At 40.1% G+C, this 18393-nt stretch overlaps 1 protein-coding gene across 1 annotated transcript in view; it reads right to left on the bottom strand.

The window, feature by feature from the left end:
• Positions 1-18109, bottom strand: part of roraa (RAR-related orphan receptor A, paralog a) — a 194914-nt gene extending 176805 nt beyond the window's left edge. Inside the window, exon 1 of the mRNA XM_044355479.1 lies at positions 16537-18109. Within this exon, the coding sequence (XP_044211414.1) occupies positions 16537-16690 (154 nt within the window). The 5' untranslated portion in view covers positions 16691-18109. The remainder of the gene's footprint in view (positions 1-16536) is intronic.
• Between the last annotated feature and the right edge of the window lie 284 nt (positions 18110-18393).

Here is an 18393-nt window from a genome sequence, read left to right as displayed (position 1 = left end):
TTGCAACACATTTTGCATTTAGTGAGTGTCAATTGTCTCTCTGGACAGCTATTCCACAGCACTGAAATATCACCTGCCTTATCTTAAACAGCACGCAACACCTGTGCTGTGTGCTGTTTAAGCTGTTCCTGAATGCATTCATGAACAATGGTACTAAAAACTTTAAATTTAGCCCCACACAATAACAGCATCCATTCTGCCTGGAATATAAAAACATCTCGTTTGGTTTGGGAAACATTTCTGTATCCACATATGTTTATGAAATCAACCACACAAATTTTAAGGTGATTTTTATTAGCGTAATTAATTGCTCACAGCGGTTCAAGCTGCAGGGTGAACAGCACTCATTGCTAATCAGACAGCAACTCATCAGCACCCAGACAGCACACTGGCTGAAACAGAGCAGAGAAGCGTGAAAACCCAAACACATGTGTATGCACACATGTTCCAACGCAAATAAAAACAAAATGACAGTATTTAAAAGGATGCTGCCATGACTCACTAAGACGTTCAATCAGACATGTAAACATGCAGAAAATAGTGACTGATCATATTTGCTGCTCGAGTGGCTACCCAAGCCCACAGAGCCTGGGCAGATGAAGACAAAGACATTTCATAGGAGGAAATGCACAGCTCCAACCAGCCAAGCAGACTAAATTGACCTATTCCTTAATCGCTTTTAATGAAGACAATGTGAGCTCTGAGTGCCGCTGAGACCCCCAGCGCTGGCGCTGCCTGCGTGCACTGCCGCAAACTGCCTGCCACACAAACAAAGCAGAGCAGCTGATTTTTAATTCTAAATTGTGAATTCCAAATCATCTCTCCCAGAGATTACCTTTCCCCCAGCAGACTTTTCTCTAATTTGTCCAATTAATGGGAATAGTGTTCCAATTAAAATGTCATATCCAAATGAATTTAATTTGAGATGAAACTGCCTGTGACGAGTTGGTGAGAGATCTCTGACAATGGAAATGAATATAACAGTTATATTAATATCCATCCATCCATCTACTCATTTTCAACTCACACTTCATCCTAATCACTGTCTTTTTTTTTAAATTATTTTATAAGATACCTGAAGATCATGTTCAGAAATGTACTTATTGTTATGACCTCATTGGTTGGGCTGTTTCATTATCAACAAGAAAACACACTCAACTGCTTACATTTCTATGAGTGCAGCATGTTTGAACCTGACTGGTTGACCTGTTGGATGACCGCTTTGTAAGAGGGAGCTTAGATATACCACTAAGACAAAGAGATCAGATCAAATTAAAACTATCTGATCATATTGCTGTACAAAACCACAGCCGGCTGCTTTTTTCTTGTCGTTATGCAACTGCAAACATCTGTTACTTCTTCACAGACATTATGTGCAGCCTAACAGAGCAGCAACATTATATGATGGGTTAGAACAAGGGCTTCAATTTACAAGACAAAGCTGAATAAGATGGACCAGTGCAGACCATTTAATGACTAAATCAAGTATCACAGGGATAAGGGTTCCACTTCTAACATGCATATAGGATAACTTTTTCAATCTCCCAGGTGAAATAACTTACTTGCTCACATGTTAAATGAATTCATTTTGCTTCAACCTCCATTTCCTACAGGGCCAGGACCGGTAAAAATGTATGCAGACAAACGCTCTCATCTCTTTTGGGAATGTCTAGCGAGAGGACATTTCTCTGGGAATATGCGAACATTCTTTATTCGGCATAACAGCTCCTGCAAACCTATTGTTTTGAGTTGACAAGGTGCTCCGTGGAAGCACATCAGCTCTTATATCAAATTCACCATTCTGACCTCCGCCCTAGTTTCAAGTGGGGGAGAAAAAAAAAAAAGAGTGCACGTGAAAAGGAGTGGGAGAGGGAGAGGGAGAGGGATAGAGAGAGTGAAGACAGAAGAAGTTATAGAGAGGAGATTTCCAAGGACAACTCCAACTTCCTAATGGAGTCTCCAGAAGCTGGAGACTGGTATGAAGAGGATGGCAACAGGAACAACGGCTCCCTCTGGGGTGAAAAGACGTGGCAGTGGTCAAGGGTACCAGTAAGATAAGTAACCAGATAACTGGCAGCTTTACTGAACCATCAGCTAATGATTCAAAGACATAATTTAAGACATATTATCCAGCCATCATCTAAAGTGCAGATGTCTTTATAAAAATACCAGACTACTCTTCACTGTTAAGACTACCGTTAGTTCCCGCTCTTCTTATTATACATGTGCTTGTCATCTTTCTTGGTTTGTGTACATTTCTGAACTGTAGACGATTAACAGCCTGTAAAAAGTATGCAAACTGTCAAGAGGACCGATTTCAAACACAGCTGCTTATTTTGTTATTACAGACCTCCCGGTTCTAAGTTGTGTTAAGAATACATCTCCTCAAGACTGCTGCTGCTGCTGAAGTCCTTCTAGTGCAGCTGAACAGTAAAAATACCTCTACTTAAATAAAACAGGAACAAACGGGGATGCCAGTGTTTCTGCTTTCTTTCATGACATCACAGTGCATTTTGGCAAGCCATTACATGGAGTGATACGCAATCAGACGGCGAAGAGCTTGTCGACATTAATGCAATGCTGTGTCCTCAACCGTATTTAAATATCTATCACACTTTTTCACTTTACACATAACTATGACACACCGCTTTTTATCAGAGGAGATGCAATATAAAAAGCATAAAGACAAATCTCTTTTGTTATTTCCAGCCTGACAAAGTGCTGAAAATATTGGTATTGCAACACTTTCTCTGTATGTCTCCAGACATCATCAAAAGACTATTTTTACTTTTTATTGGTAAATCGTCAACTTTCATTTGAAAGTAAAACAAATGACAGACGTTTCAGCCCCTTGGCGCATAATCATGCGGGCAGGACAGCAAAGCCAGGCAGCCTGACAAATGCCCGGCCAAGGCAAGCTGGAGGGAAGTAAAAAGACACTCCTCCTCAAACGGGCCCGTCAGCTTTCAAAGACGCAGCCATTAGTGAGTGCTCATCAAGCGGGAGCAGGGGCCCATCCATTCCCCCGATAAAGCGGAGCAAACGTCAGGCCACAATGCCTCTACGGGAGGAGGGAGGCGGAGGACTACAGAGATGAGCCCTGGACCCAGTGGTGTTTCCGAGCGGAGTCAAGCCGCACGTCCCAGGCACGCTCAATTCCCAGCCCAACTGTCACTGCTGGCACTCAATTCAGCCCCTTCAAGCACATAATCTGTGCTCGTATGGCTGTTAAACACCACACACTCCGGTCCTTCACTCATCCCGTGCCATGGTATTGTTGTGTCTGCCTTCTTTCTTTCTATTATTGAGCCATTAAAGGATTTGGATCGAGAACCATTTCTCAGCATATGGTATCTTGATCAGCGACAAGGCAACTTAAGGACAATAGATTCCATGCACATTTAGAAACTGATCATTTTTTTTGTACCAGAGAGTAATTCAGGAAATAGCTGGAAATTTATAGTCTGCTTTGGAGCGTGGTATAACCACTGCAATCATTTGCTCATCGGTTCACACAGTGAGGAGCTGTGTGCAGCGCTATCGCCAGGTACGTATGAGAGAGCTGACTGAGATTCTTGCAAGTTGGAGAGAGAGTCATTGCATTAATCTCAGTGAACACACAGTGGGGTCTAAGGTGGCACGGTGCCATGCCGGAGATTCCCACTTATGGCCATCTCTCCCGATGACAGAGCGATAATGTCACATGGGTCCAGGTGAGCGAAAAAAATGGCAGCCTGCTTGATGCTCAGCCGGCTGCTTTAATTGGTTAAAACAAAGTAATTTGAGAGCAGTATGGGGGGCACGAGGGGGTAAATGATGGGACAGAAGGTCATTGCTTCTCTTTTACTCTGCTGTGTGCCATCCACCAACACTCCCAGCATGTGCTACAGTTAATATTGAGATCTATTATACACTAGCCTTTCACCATCTGCTTCGCACACTGAGAACCAGTGCTGCACACCTTGTTATTGAATAAAAAAAGAAAATTGGTTTTGCTTCACTGTATGTCTGTTTGAGGATGCAGCAGCATACTTTGATTCACGGGGATCATAAGACACTCAGATGTTACTGATAGATGGCAAATTATAACAAATGATGTAACAGCATCAAAAGATCTTTTTTAAGTGCAAAGAGCAGAGTATTTTTTTAAAAAGCCATCTGTATCCATGCAGAGCAGAGTACAGGAAGCACAATGCCGATTTATTCTATGTTTCAAATGATACTAAGACTGCAAGAAATGATTATTTCCATTTCTGAAACTCAATAGTCTTTTTATTAATTTAATTGATCGCTCAGTCTTTAAAATGTCAAAAAATAATGAAAAATAATTTCCCGAAGATGAATTCATAGGAGCTGGAACAACTATTTTTGCTAAATAAATCACTGAAACAATAGATTATCAAATTGATGTTGCAATTTTCTTTCCATTGGCTAATAGATTAACTATTTGGGAGAAAGAAATATTGGGAACATGTGTTTGAAATTTTAAGCTTATTCAAAACATGAATCACACAGGATGACATGCTAATTATGAAATACTGCTGATATCAAATACTGATGCAGTATATTAGTAATGAATCAACATATTTGGATGCAGCTGTGCATCCTCCCATGTTTGCTGCTTCCACACAGAGAAACCATCTTTAAATACTTCACAGTACTCCTTTGAACAGCGTTTCTTCAAGTCCCCGTACTTCTGTGTTACATATATTCTTTGGTGAAATTTATCGAGACTTAAGAAATTGAAAAAAATAACATGTGACAGAAACAACAGGTCATAACAAAAGGTGCTGTAGTGTAGACATTTTTCCAATACATAACCACGTACGCAGACAACATTTCATTAACACTTGTGTATCTGCAAGTGCATTGGGGCATGTGTGTGTCTCGGAGCGCACATTCAAGCATGTGGTTGTGTGTGTGTGTGTGCTTGTTTGAGTGCACTGAGATACATGATGCACCTGTGTTAAACAAATGACCCCCATGCCTGTGTGGGTTTCTCCCAGGTGTGGCTGATGCATGGATCATGTGGTGCAGAGTGCTCGGGGCCACATTGGCTCAATCGTCTTGGGATCATCTCTGAATGTGGCCCTGAATTTGCATTGAGTGAAGGAACGGTTCACCTCCTCAGCACAGCCTTCGACGCATCTGAGGTGCAAGGGAGGAGTGTGCTAGACCAAACCCCTGCAGGCAGAATCAGGTGTTATCTGTCTGACTGGGGACACCACCATCAATCTCTCCTGTCCACTTTCCTTTGCCCAGAATCAAATCAGCTCAGGGTAATACATCTGCGCTGACGACATGCAGACAAGATAAGCAATCTAGTATGCCAAAATTTTCCTGTGTTTTCCTGATGTGTGGATGGAGTAGCGATAATGTATTTATCACTGCAGCTGGTTCAGCCTCGAAACTTTCAAAAGGATGCTGTGATAAAATGAGATGCTGCTGTTCTTCCTCTTAATTCTTTAAAGAATCCCTCAAGTTTTGCTTTCATATCAGTGCTCCATTAGTCAGTACAGCCATAGCAGCAACAATCCAGGTGCAAAGGTGTTATACAGTAGGCCGAATAACACTTTTTTATGCAACAACACAGAATGCACAGTACAAATGTCATCCTCATTAAAGTAACCAATAAGCTTTGTTCAACAAAAAAATCATGTCCAAGTTGAATGTTCATCCTTTTAGATGTCATTTCAGGCTTTGATACTGAATACAACTCACAATTACCAACTCAAATACTGGCTCACAACAAAGATACAACACATATGCTGTTTTCAAACACTCTGGTCTGCTCTGGTCCATATCAGTGAACGAGTGTGTAAAGTTTTCCCCTCGGTGTGGTTTCTTTTCACACAGAAAAAAAAATTCAAGCAAACAAAAATGTATCACTGAAAGTGCCACGTATAAGTGCTCACTCTGCTCGTTGGTCAGATGTGTCTGAGGTGGAAGCAAGAAAGGTCCTCAAGAAGATCCTATCTGCCCAAATATCAAGAAGGTAAATGATAAATGGACTGCATTTATATAGCGTTTTTCTACCTTAAAAGACAAAGCACTTTACAATTTTTGCCTCTCAGTCACCCATTCACACACACTCACACATCGAAAGGCGCTGGCCTGACCATCAAGAGCAACTTAGGGTTCAGTGTCTTGCTCAAAGACACTTTGACGCATAAGAGCCGGGGACCGAACCACCGGCCCTGCGGTTAGTGGACAACCCACTCTACCTCCTGAGCAACAGCCGTCCGAGACCTTGACTGCTAGCTTCTAGCAGATATTGATTTCACTCATCCGTATCCCAATATGCAAAGCCATTTAAATTATTTAAAGCCATTCAGATCATCCCAAACAAATCATACCATGTGGGAAAACAAACCAAAGTCCAATTCAACCGTACTAAACAATGCAGGTTTGAAAATGTTCTTATTTTTCAGTTTGTACTGAACCGATTCTAAACACTTAAATCCCCTCTCAATCATTACCTTGGTTGCTTTTCAAGGTTCAGTTTATGTCAGACCTTATATTCCATTCACATGTTCCCACTTTCATAACAGAATATACACAAAGATCTACTGCACCCTTGAAGGCCAGTGACTCAAACTATGTAAACATTTACTGTACATGAAGTTTTACATTTCTATTTGCCCTGGAACATTATGACAAAAGCCTTACCTATACAAGTTTTCTTCACGGTAAGCTATCGAGAAAAGAATGCTGTTATCTAAAACATGAACTCATTTTTCAGCATTTGAGTTGAATCAATCTGTAATGATTTGTATGGAAAAGTCTTTTATCTTCCCTGGCTGATTCAAAATTCAGCAGTTATGCTTTTAAATGTTTCAAACATACAAAAATAACATCACTCAATTAGGGCTCTTACCTGTTAGGTGGAGAATTGATCTGAAGGTTTCTCTGATCACTTTTACAAGCACAGTGAGGTCTGGCCCAGAGCTATACTGCAAACCTTAAAGCCCCCTTGTGAGCTAGCCTGCAGCCTCAGATTGTCCTTCTGGATGTTGTAAATATTTCTGTACTTCAGACTGAAGATGACCAAGCTTTTTCAATTAAGAGCTTGAAACTTAGAAAGGATCTGCTTGAGGATTTTAAGCAGGGAAAATTATTTTAATTCCCTACTGTTTTAGAGTGTTGCTCTACAGTATACAATCAAAGTACCAAAGTCAAAATAACAAGTGCACTTTCCTGTAATTAATTTGTAAAACATGGCTTTATAGCCTTTTGTGCCTTGGGCCACTAGGCGGCAGGGAGTTTAAAAAAAAAAAAAAAAAAAAGGCGAGAGCACAGGGAAAATCTGAAAGTCGACCAAAAGATGTAGAAAAGAGCAGGAGGGGCAGAGGGAGGTGAAAAACCTCTGTTGACACCTGGTCTGTATGATAATCTGATCTGTGTATGATGGTTGAGAGTTTGAAAGGCACTTTGTCCAATTAGAAGTGTGCAGCAAATTTCCACCTGCCCCTGACAGAGATGAAGTGGCTCTTTCAGAAGACACTGTGGCACTGAGCCAGCAAAGGGAGCCCAAACACCGCAAGTGGAGCAAGCAGAAATTAATGAGCATCACAAGCCACACTAAACACAAGATGACATTGAATGAATATTCCCTCAGTTAAACTACTGTTTCAAACTATATAATTACAAACTTGACACTTTATGGAGAGAGAATAAAATGACTGAGTACAAAAAAAAAGGTTTTGTACTCGCAGTAAATACTAGATATTTTCGGAAGACTTCAAATTGTGTTGAATTTGAACTTTTATCCACCTGCCACTTTCTCAAAGCACTGTGCTTAACCTTTACTTTATTATAAGTACTGTTGGTTCATAATTCCATAATTAAAAACAATACCAAAAAATATGAACTTGAGATGAGTCCATTAATTTTTACAAGAAGAACAAAACAACCGTTCCTGATGGCTCAAAACATTCAACAAAAGAAAAAAAAACAGTTATGAAGAAAAAAAGAACTCCAATTTTGTACATTAATATAACTTGAAAGCAGCAAGATTCATTATGCATTTGTTATGCAGATTAGAAAATCTCAAGTTCTTGATAAGTTCATGGTAAAGTGTATGAGGAGCGTCTGCAAGATATGCCACTATCAACATCAACCAAACGCCTTCATCTTCCTATTTCTGTATGTCTATTTCTGTCTGTCACATAAAAATAGGCTTTTAACAACCCAGCATGGCGTTAATTATTGCGTCTTAAGTACTGCATTAGTAAAATAAAGCTGCAAATATTGATTGATCAGACAGATGATATTTGTCAGTGAGTGAGAGCAGGATTCGTGTATCATACATGGTGAAGAGTGACTCTGTCTTTCAATCACTGTCAGAGAGCAGCGCAGCAGCATTGCGGCATTGATTGAGCCCCATCGCGCCACACTCTGTCTTAGTACGCCTCCTAAAGCAATCAATCCACAGACACAAGCAAGAGCCAAATATTCATTAGTGACTTATTCATATTCAAAAGCTGCTTTTGAAAGTAACAAAAGGACTGAATTGTCTTTGACAGGAACATTACAATGAATCTGTGACATACTGTGTGAGGCATGAACAATTGTGATCATCTTCTATTATTTCACGAGTAAAGAGTTGTGTTCATTATTGTTGTCTGCCAGATGAGGAAATCTGTATGAACAGCTAGATTATTTGACAAAGATTATAGTGTTAGGATTCATCAGAAACAGACTAAATGTTAAGCTATGAAACAAATACAAATGGTGTCTTTGATTTCACAAATATTCAAAAAAGAATTCTACACTGAGATTTTTTTTTTTAATATAATGACACAAAGGTCAGTAAAAAAAAAAAAAATTGTGTTTGGACAACACAGTGAGATGTTTCAGTAGGAACAAGCTAATAGTTTCACACAGAGTGATTCAACATGATTAATACTTATGGGTATTGTTTAACTACTCCAGCCCATTGGCCCTCTGTAACTGGCAAAAAAAGAGAGATGGGCTGCGATGTTAATAATTAGTTGGTTCTGCGCTCAAAAAAATTCTGTCCAATCTCACCAGATTTTAATCAAAGGCTGAAAATAGTAGCTGATTGTAATCGGCACTCAGAAGTCACCAGGGGTGTTTGAAGAGCCCGTCAAGCCTGAGAGTGGAGCTAATTCGATTAAGTGGCGGCAGTACCTGGAGGGGACGGATCTGTATCTCTCCCTTTTTTATTTATGAGATTAAGTCGCGCTTGTTATTCCAATATAAATAATCAAGCCAACAGAAATGACACTGATTTTCAAGTTGTTTTATCTCCCATGTCTCCAAAAGTTTTTTGTTTATTTCAGGTGACAAATAAACTTTGTTAAGTAATACTCTAGCACTACCGATGGGTGTGAAAATGACGGCGGAGGATGCAGCGTGCGTGCTTTGCCATACTCAATATTATTTACCTTTATTTCTATGTGATAGAACTGAAGGAAAATCAAAGTATCTGCACAACAAAAATGTTCTGCTCCTGCAACTCTGTTTCTCATTGTAATATGGAGACATTTTAAAATGATTTGTGCAAATTGGAAACAATAACTCAGTGATTCAGGCACTCAAAAAAAGTAGAAGCACACAATCCTCAGACTGATCTGTTAGAAAGAGAAATAAAGTTTCTGCAATCCCTGAGACCACCTTTTCTAGTCTAATGTTGACTTACATTATTATTACTCTAACTAAAGACACGCATTCTTCTATCTTACTACTATACTTCAGCTGTACACAGCGGCCGGGTGACAATATGCAACAGATATTTCCATTTTCATCTCATGTCTGATGTCGTAGTCCACCGATCGGTATTAGTCCTTAAAAAAGGGCTGCCATGAGGGCCATTTAGCCAACAGAAAGCAAGATAAATAACGTTTAAGAGGCTCTTGAGGTGTGCTGTTTGAATAACATACTTGGGATTTTACAACGTTACCTCTTCCTGTTTTAAAGCACACACAGGCACATAACGTCTGGGAGAGCCTCAGCGAACGGGAGACCCTCCTGACTTTTCTCTCAAGTGTTCAACACATGTCAGTGCTCTGCAGCCTGCATGAGGAGGTAAAAGCCTCTATGGTAAAAATGTACGTATATTTTCCTCTGTGTGACACTCAACGGCTTAAAGTGCACATGACTTGACACGCATGACATCGAGCAAAATATATGTGTCCACTATGATTTTGTTCAAAGGCATGGGAGTGATGGTTTGAAAGATACTGCGGGTCAAAGTTCCTGACTGAGGGGCTTACCTACCTGCTCGAGAGCTTTACACCCTCCGCACTGTTGGAGATATGAAAGGCTTGGCCCTAGATGTGACATAAGAATTCCTGAGAGTGATCCTTTAGACCCCTCTAGGCCTCTTCTAAGGGGCCCATTTCGTATCAGAGCGGCACAGAGCAGCACGGAGCCAAGCGGCACCAGTACTCAGGTCACAGTGTACCACATTAAATTTAGACTCCTTTAACGCCCTCCAATAATGCATCTGGAGTATTTCCGGTCATTACTATTCTGACTTTTTTTTTTTTTAATTTTATCTAAGATACAAACTTCTGTAAATGGGCCATGGATCTGAGCTATCATTCACCACTGGAGATTTCACATCAAATCTGGTGTCTGTCACCAGTTAAAACTTCCTCGCCAGCCCCAGTTAAACCACTGGTGATTTAAACTCCAAAATAAACTGTCTCACCAGAAGAAAACTTTTATATTATAGGTTAAGTTTGATATCTAAACTTTTTTTTTAATTAATATAAACTAGTCTATTAGGGCTTGCATTGCATTGCGTACATCATGCACGCAACTGATTATATAAATCACAAAATAAACGTAGCTACATCAGAATATTCTTTGAAAGCATTCTTGTAGTGGTGTCTGAATTTAGGCAGTTAGTTTGATGCATCCTGTCTCTTTCTGTTCTACATGGAGAGTATCCTGCATTGTGTAACTGTCTTGTAATATGCCAACACCAATTAACAACTTGTATAAACCTCGCACTTCAAAAAAAAAAAAAAAAAAATCCCCGTACTGATTAAAAGCACATGGACATGGATAATTTGAGCCTTGAACATTGGTAAATCAAATTTTCTGTATCATATTAGAGGCCAAAGAATATAGATGATGGAGACACATTTGTACAAAGCTTATAAAAATGCATATGGATTTCAGTCCAGTGAATTCATTAAAGCCACTGGCCCAGATTAGATTAGAGAGAATCATGGGTCAACAGCGGAACTCGGCAATGGTATGTCTAGCAACGTCCTGTCAGTGTGTAAATTTTCACTGGCTGGTTGTCTACAAAGCAGTTTCCTGCAATAAAATCCACAGGAGCCCTTTCATGCAGCTTCCCTGGTAACAAATACAGAAAATGTTTTGCTCGACACCGTCACGGGTTATTGCATGATTTACAAGACCTTCATGTAAAAAGATACATTAGATTATACGCTCAAATGATAATTACAAAAATAAATCTAAAAGCCCTGTTAGCACCCCCTAGAGGGCACATTGCTACACCAAACTCAACAAAAGTATATGGACACACCTTTCAGCCTCAAGCTCTCGCTTAAAACATTAAAATGTCTATTTAAACATGTACAGTATCAAAATGATTTACTGGTCCCATAAAATGCCTTTTCATTGTATTTTCTCACATGGTTTGACGTGTTTTCATTAGAAGCAGGATGTTATTCTAGTTTAAAAGTTAATTTGAGACATTTTTATCACAACCACAACACTCTGGGAAAAGGAAACAATGTTTTCAATGAAGTAACACCCAAACCCAGCCCACTCAGCTGTGCTGCCACGTAATGGTACTTCAATTAATTTCAAAGTTAAACGGGAAAATTTTATATGATGCAGGACTTAAATAGGAAGACCCAGAATCTAATTTTTACATACAGAGAAAGCATCAGCAAAACTTCTGGACTCTTTATGTAAAAAGAGTGAAATTATGATTAAATAATTGACACAGTTTTGAAATAAAACTTTGAAGGGCAGAACAATCCACAGAAAACAAGGTAAGAAAAAGAGACAAGGGATTCTTCATTTTGTGGGACGTACAAAGTAATGAGCAGTTCACAGCATTAGGATCCTACATGATATTTTCTTACTTGTTTTTATTTTATTTTATTCTTATTTCATATAATTTTGTTATTATTTTGCACATGACATGACATGACAAAATGACATTCAGTGCTTGTTTAACTTATCTTATATTGACATTCACAAGTTTGGGGATGACTGTGGCTAAGGAGGTCGTCCACCAATCAGAAGGTCAGTGGTTCGATCCCCGGCTCCTCCAGTCCACATGTTGAAGTGTCCTTGGGCAAATACTAAACCCAAATTGCTGAATGAGCGAGCATTACAAACACTGTAAAGCGCTTTGGATAAAAAGCGCTATATTGCTCCTGATGAGCAGGTTGACACCTTGCATGGCAGCCTCTGCCATCAGTGTATGAACGCATGTGTGAACAGCTGAATGTCGGCATGTGTTGTAAAGCGCTTTGAGTGGTCAATAGACTAGAAAAGCACTATGTAAATGCAGTTCATTTACAGGTACATCCTTTTTAGATAAGCATACTGCCGCTCAAGCACAATTTGACCTTTGAAGCTCCCAAAAACAAAAGACCTTTTTTTCCAAAAGTAGTGGTGCCAAAGTCTAAACCACAAGCAGATGTCACCGTCTATGCAACACACAGAAATAATGTTTACCTTTTTCAGTTTAACTGACAGGTGTTTTTACTGTTGGGCAGAGGAGAACTGCAATAGATACTGTGCTTTGACTTCAAATCAACTGATGAAAATATAACAATATTAATTGTCTCACAGGTGCCAGTAAAAAAGTTCATGATATTATCAGTTAAGAATTGAAAACACAAGAGGAATGAAACTCAATATTATGTTATAGGCAACCAGCCAGAAAAAAGAGTCACCTAATAGAGTTCACCTCCCGGATCTGTCCGAGCAGAAGGCTCAGCTATAAGCCTATACCTGGATCTTCATGCTCTCCAGCGGGCAGGGAGCCCTAATTCATTGAATTTGAGAATGCCACAGCCTCAATAATGTTGCTGTCCAGTCGAGTGGTGAGCAAGCCCTGTGCCAACTCCGGGCTTTCTGAGATTTTGTGAAAAACCTTATTTTAAAAGCCTTTGCGGTCCTGTCCCTCATCCGTCTTGTGTCAACAACAACTAAATAAATGCTGCCACTCTCTAGCCGAAGGCTCTCGTTTCGATGCCCAAAAATAAAACTGCTGGATGAAAGTCTGGTTATGTGTTCATTAACTGAAGACTGAATATTTTTATACTGTTGCCTTTTTAGTTTGGATCAGCTACTAAAACTGCAGTGTCAGCCGATTTGTTTTCTACTATAAAACAAACACTTAAAACTGTAATATATGTTTCTGTCTTTAAAAAAATGATTGTAACAGGGCAATCTACAAAACCACTACATGTTATGATTGGTTTTCTTTAACTTTACTGGTATTCAGTAAAGTAAGGAGAAACATTAATCTAGACACTGAGGGAAACTAATAAGCAGGATGGACTGTAATATTTTCCACTGAAACCACATCACGCTTCACCTGGTGACAACTGTTTGTCTCTTTCAAATAGAAATCAGTTCTTTCTACGTCTTTATCAAAGGAAAATATCCAGATGACTCTTTGTAAATAACTGCAACCAGCATTTCAACAGCCAAAGCATAAGAGGACCAGCGTAGTGGTCACCGTCACTCAGTTTAGACTACAAAAGTACCACTAAAACACACTCACACACATGCAAACACAGTTCTGACACTCAAACAGGGAGGATCCAGGACACCGGGGCTCTTATCAGATCTGCAGCTTCAGAGCTTCCCTGTGCAATCGTGAGGTTTCAGGCATCTGCAGAGACCATCACCTTACATAACCACGCTATTAATATTGATTGTTTCCAAATTTGCGAACTGAGGAATCTTGCGATATGAAAATAACACCCTTTCTTCTTTCCAGTAATGATATCCACAGCCCTCCAAGGCCTTTTCTCTGACCCACTCAAGTCTTACAGAGCACAGCTTCTGCTGAAGTAAGCCCTTTCTACTTAAAAAGGTATTAGCACTCAGGGTTAAAACAGTAAACGCTCTGCATGCAGGATAAGAAATGTGCATCCTTAAGAAAGTCTAATACAGCAGGTGTAAAGAGGGAAACTGCACTTGAGCAAGTGTCTGCCACCTCTCAGATGTTGATTTCTGCGACTGACTCTGAACATATAGTGTAATCCTAAAAAATGTCTCACGTGTCTTGAACACAATCATGAGCCATAAACATTTTTCATTGTTTTATTTTTTGAGTGACTCTACACTGAACGATGCCAACACAATAAACCAATTGCACTTCTTAATAAAAACACTTGTACTTTTACATCGGCGTTTAATTAAATAAAGCAATTTAGCCATCATTCTTTTATGAAAGCAAACTTTTCTTCTGCTCTCCTAAATGTCAAACGTGCTGAATATTTCTACATTATTCAATTTATAAATGCTCTGCGTAATGATCCAAGTCAGACATTTTTAAAATAATAGTCCAACTTTTGCAATGTCATAATACCTTGTTATCATACATTTTACAGTCTACAGATTATATGGCCGACTGCTGCAATAAACTGCCGTGATTGTACATAACTTTACATCCAAGTTACAGGCGCCAACTTAAAGATTCTAAGAGATAAGATAAAAAAAATGACTTGTCTGTTGTTAACCACTATCTTTAGAAAATGTAATAGACACCAGGTGTTGCGGAACACCACAGGTAATCACACACATTAAGATTTGAACTGCATAGTTAAACTTGAGAGAATAAATTCATTTAGGGATTTACTTATACCGCATTTCTGACAAATGCTGTTTCACAATAAGTTTTTAAAAAGTTTTCTGAACTTTTCTTCAAACCTTCTACTGCTAATACTCTCTTATAATCTTTTTTATTCTTTGTAAAAATAAGGTAAAACATAGAGTTTCAGTCCAGGGGAACTCCTTTAAAGCTGCAGAGGTTGTCCCACTGAACATGTTTTTTTTTCACCCATTCAGCATTACATAACAAACCAAAGGCGTTCTTTTTCCTGTCTTTCTCTTTCCCAGACGCACTTTAATCCTGTGCATAAAAGGGTGGGGTGAATATGGGTCAGCAGGTTAGGAGTGTCTCAAAGTCAGACTTGTGAAAAAAGAAATCAATCCACGAAACCTCCCAACTACCTGTCTTTGCCCCGCTATTACATAAGAAGTGCTCAGGCTGTGCCAACCCACAAAGTCACACAGTTTCCCTTTAGTGGTGTATAAATACTCGATGAAGTGCAGTGATTTTTTTAATTTAAACAGCCGTGGCGATCATGGAGAGTGAGTGAACTCTAGTATAAAGTGAAAAGATCTGTAATGATGATTTCTGCTCTCAGATGCGCGCCTCTGTTTATGGCTAAACCTGTTACATAACCAGCTTACATTCCACATTCACCATATCACACTCTAAATATACCCTTGCGCACAGGAAGAGTGCGCGCACACAGACAAAAAAAAACCCCGCACCGTGCAATGAATTAATTGTCACGTCGCCACTGATCACCTCACTGTCATGCACACACACCAACTCTGCTTGTCAAGAATCAGCAGAGAAATCACTATTTCTTTGAACTTGGACGAGCCCGGTTAGCCTGTACTGGAGACAGCCGAGAGGGGGTGTGGTTAAATAGGCCTACTGTCTGTACTGTACAACATGGACGGGACGTGGTGGATAAATCATGTAAAATGAACTAGTCTTCAGCAGCAATGAAGGCAGACTTTTGACGGGCTAATTGGCAATACAGGCCCGTGTAGTTTTTACAGTCTAATCATGTGGAGGTTTGGTCGCAGAAGCCGTGCTTCACGCTTGCAACAGTTTTTTTTTTTTTTTTTTTTTTTTTTGGAGAGCTGGCGCTAAACAAATTCCAGCTGCTGGGGCGTCTTTTTGCACACAGGAATAACCGAAAGCTGTTAGCTGGAGATGTAAAAAAAAAAAAAAAAAAAAAAAAAAAAAAATCCCGACCAGACGGCGCTGTGTGCTGTAATAGGAATAGTCGAGGGTAGATCCCCTACAAAAGGAGAATGGGACTGATCGATCAAGTAGCCCACAGTTTCCAAAAGTTCACTTTTGACACTTTGACAATAATGCGTCTGAGAGGGCAGGTTGGCCTGTTTTGACATAAAGACGCGCTCCTGTTGGCCGATTTTAAGTTGCTGGGTAACTGATTTATTTTGCAGTCAGAGTAAATGTGACATCTGTGACCGTATCACCCCCCTATGATTTGAGCTGTCAGTGGAGCCTGAACACCAGCAACACACACCGAAGGCACTCATTACAACCGAACGGGCAAAAGCCGCGGTGCTACTAAATAAAAAGCCGCGTCCCTGTGGTTGGGTGAATTTACATAGTGTGCAGTTATTTATGGGGAAGCGATTTAATTCATTGTGAAGTTTCATTTAAAAAAAAATCCACGATCTGTTGTTATTTCTCGCGGCGTTTCTCATTGCGAAATACGGTCCGCTTACCTCTGTTGGTGCTGGAACAGGTCTGCCTTCGAACCGGGGCTGGATGGTCCGCTTTCCGGAGCGTCTCCAGGTTTACCGGGGTTTCCCTGACCGGGGTAGCCGGCTCCGAGGCGCTGTTGCCCGGGTCGCTCGCTGGATCTGGAGGGGACTCCATGTTGAATTTCAGCTTTACTGTTTAACTACCGCCTGTACTTAAAACTAATTCTATGCGGTCTGTGAGCTCCGACACAGCGTCTTGCTATCTAATTTAGACTAGAAGTAAGAAATGAGAAATGCGAGTGTGTCTGGAGGTGGGTGTGTAGGTTTGATTGTCCACTAGCAGCGCTAGTGAGAGCTCCAGTCATGCAAACTGGAAAGGGAGAGGTTGTCAATAGCCGAAGAATAGATGTAGGCCTGAAAATAATCCATGCTGATCGACCCTGCGCAGTTTTGCATGGGAATGGTGATATTTTATTACTGTCTAACACTGTTTAACAGTTTTCCACATCTATATATTATCTTACTTTCAAATCAAGCATAAGGTGATAATCCCACATGTAGGTTGCGGCTGAATTTAAAACTGAAAAGTGTCCAGAATGGTCAAAATACACCATCATGACATTCAATTGCATCAGTGAATGATCTAAACCTTTTTATGAGGCTATTGAAAATCATTAAACTTATTTATGTGATAACTGCGGCTCCTATGGTTGTTATTTTTGCTATAATCACAAACTCCTGCAGATAAATATGGCCAACATCATCCTCACCATCATATTGCATCAACAGTAACATCTGTTAGTAGGCTATGTTCACAGTCAAAAGCTGCGGAGGTTCAGGGATTATTTACTGCAAATTCCCTCACTGACACTGTGCATGTATCTCCTTATTGCAGCATGTAAGCAGTATGTAGGCTACTCCCTTTCATGTCTAAGAATTCAAGCGTGGATTGTCGGAGCGGTGGATTGTCATTATTCTCCTCATCATCACTTCCGTTATCATCATCATCATCCTCCTCCTCTCCTGTGAGAGGAGCTGGCTGCATTTCTGACTGCTCGGAGGTGATGAAAGAACTCTTAACTTTACTCATACAGTAACCTGTATGTTTCCGCTCTGCCTGATCAAAGTGAAGATTGGCAGCAGTTTGGACAGACTTCGCTTTAAGATAGAGTGTGGTGTGTGGCTGGCATCAGACGTCACTCTGGCAACCGGCATCCACGCACTGCTTGTTGCGCAGCAATTACAAACACCATGCTTCCTGCATGTGATCAGCGGGCAAGCTGAGAGGCGGAACCCCGCCTCTTCAAAGCGGTGCACGTGGACTTTGACATGGTCCTGCCCTCTCAGTGCAGAGCCAGACAGCTCACAGACATACTGAGCGATATGCCAAAAACCAGTGCACTTACAGAGTGATCAAATCATAGCAGAAAGGGTTTGTCTCTTTAAATATAATTATATTTCTGTAAATTTTCTATTTGTATTTTATTATTAATTATGGCAGTGGCTCTCAAAGTAGGGTCAGGGGTCTTGAGGTGGTTCCAGAGGGTCCCCAGGAAAAAGGGGAATCATTTTATTTTCACTGTGACACTGTACTTTCAGTAGAGTCTGACATTTCTGATCATTTTAATAAAACTGTCACGTTACTGCAACATTACAGAAAGCTGTAATGTCTGTTTGTTTGTTTGACTTCAGTGCCTCAGGTGTGTTTTTCTCTTCCTTAGTGGCAGATTTGATATTTTGTTGGTTGGCAAAGTGAAAATGATCACTGATGTTAAGTGCAGTTTTTGTAATTGGTGTTGACCTTTCATTTATTTTGTTTGTTTCCAAACTGGATAAACACTTCATCAGTCAAGTGACATAATTTACATGAGGGAAAAT

Source organism: Thunnus albacares, chromosome 7 (genome assembly GCF_914725855.1).
Source record: "Thunnus albacares chromosome 7, fThuAlb1.1, whole genome shotgun sequence".
NCBI classification, from domain to species: Eukaryota; Metazoa; Chordata; class Actinopteri; order Scombriformes; family Scombridae; genus Thunnus; species Thunnus albacares.
The sequence above is the reverse complement of the archived record's forward strand: the minus strand, read 5'-3'. Positions and strand labels throughout refer to the sequence as shown.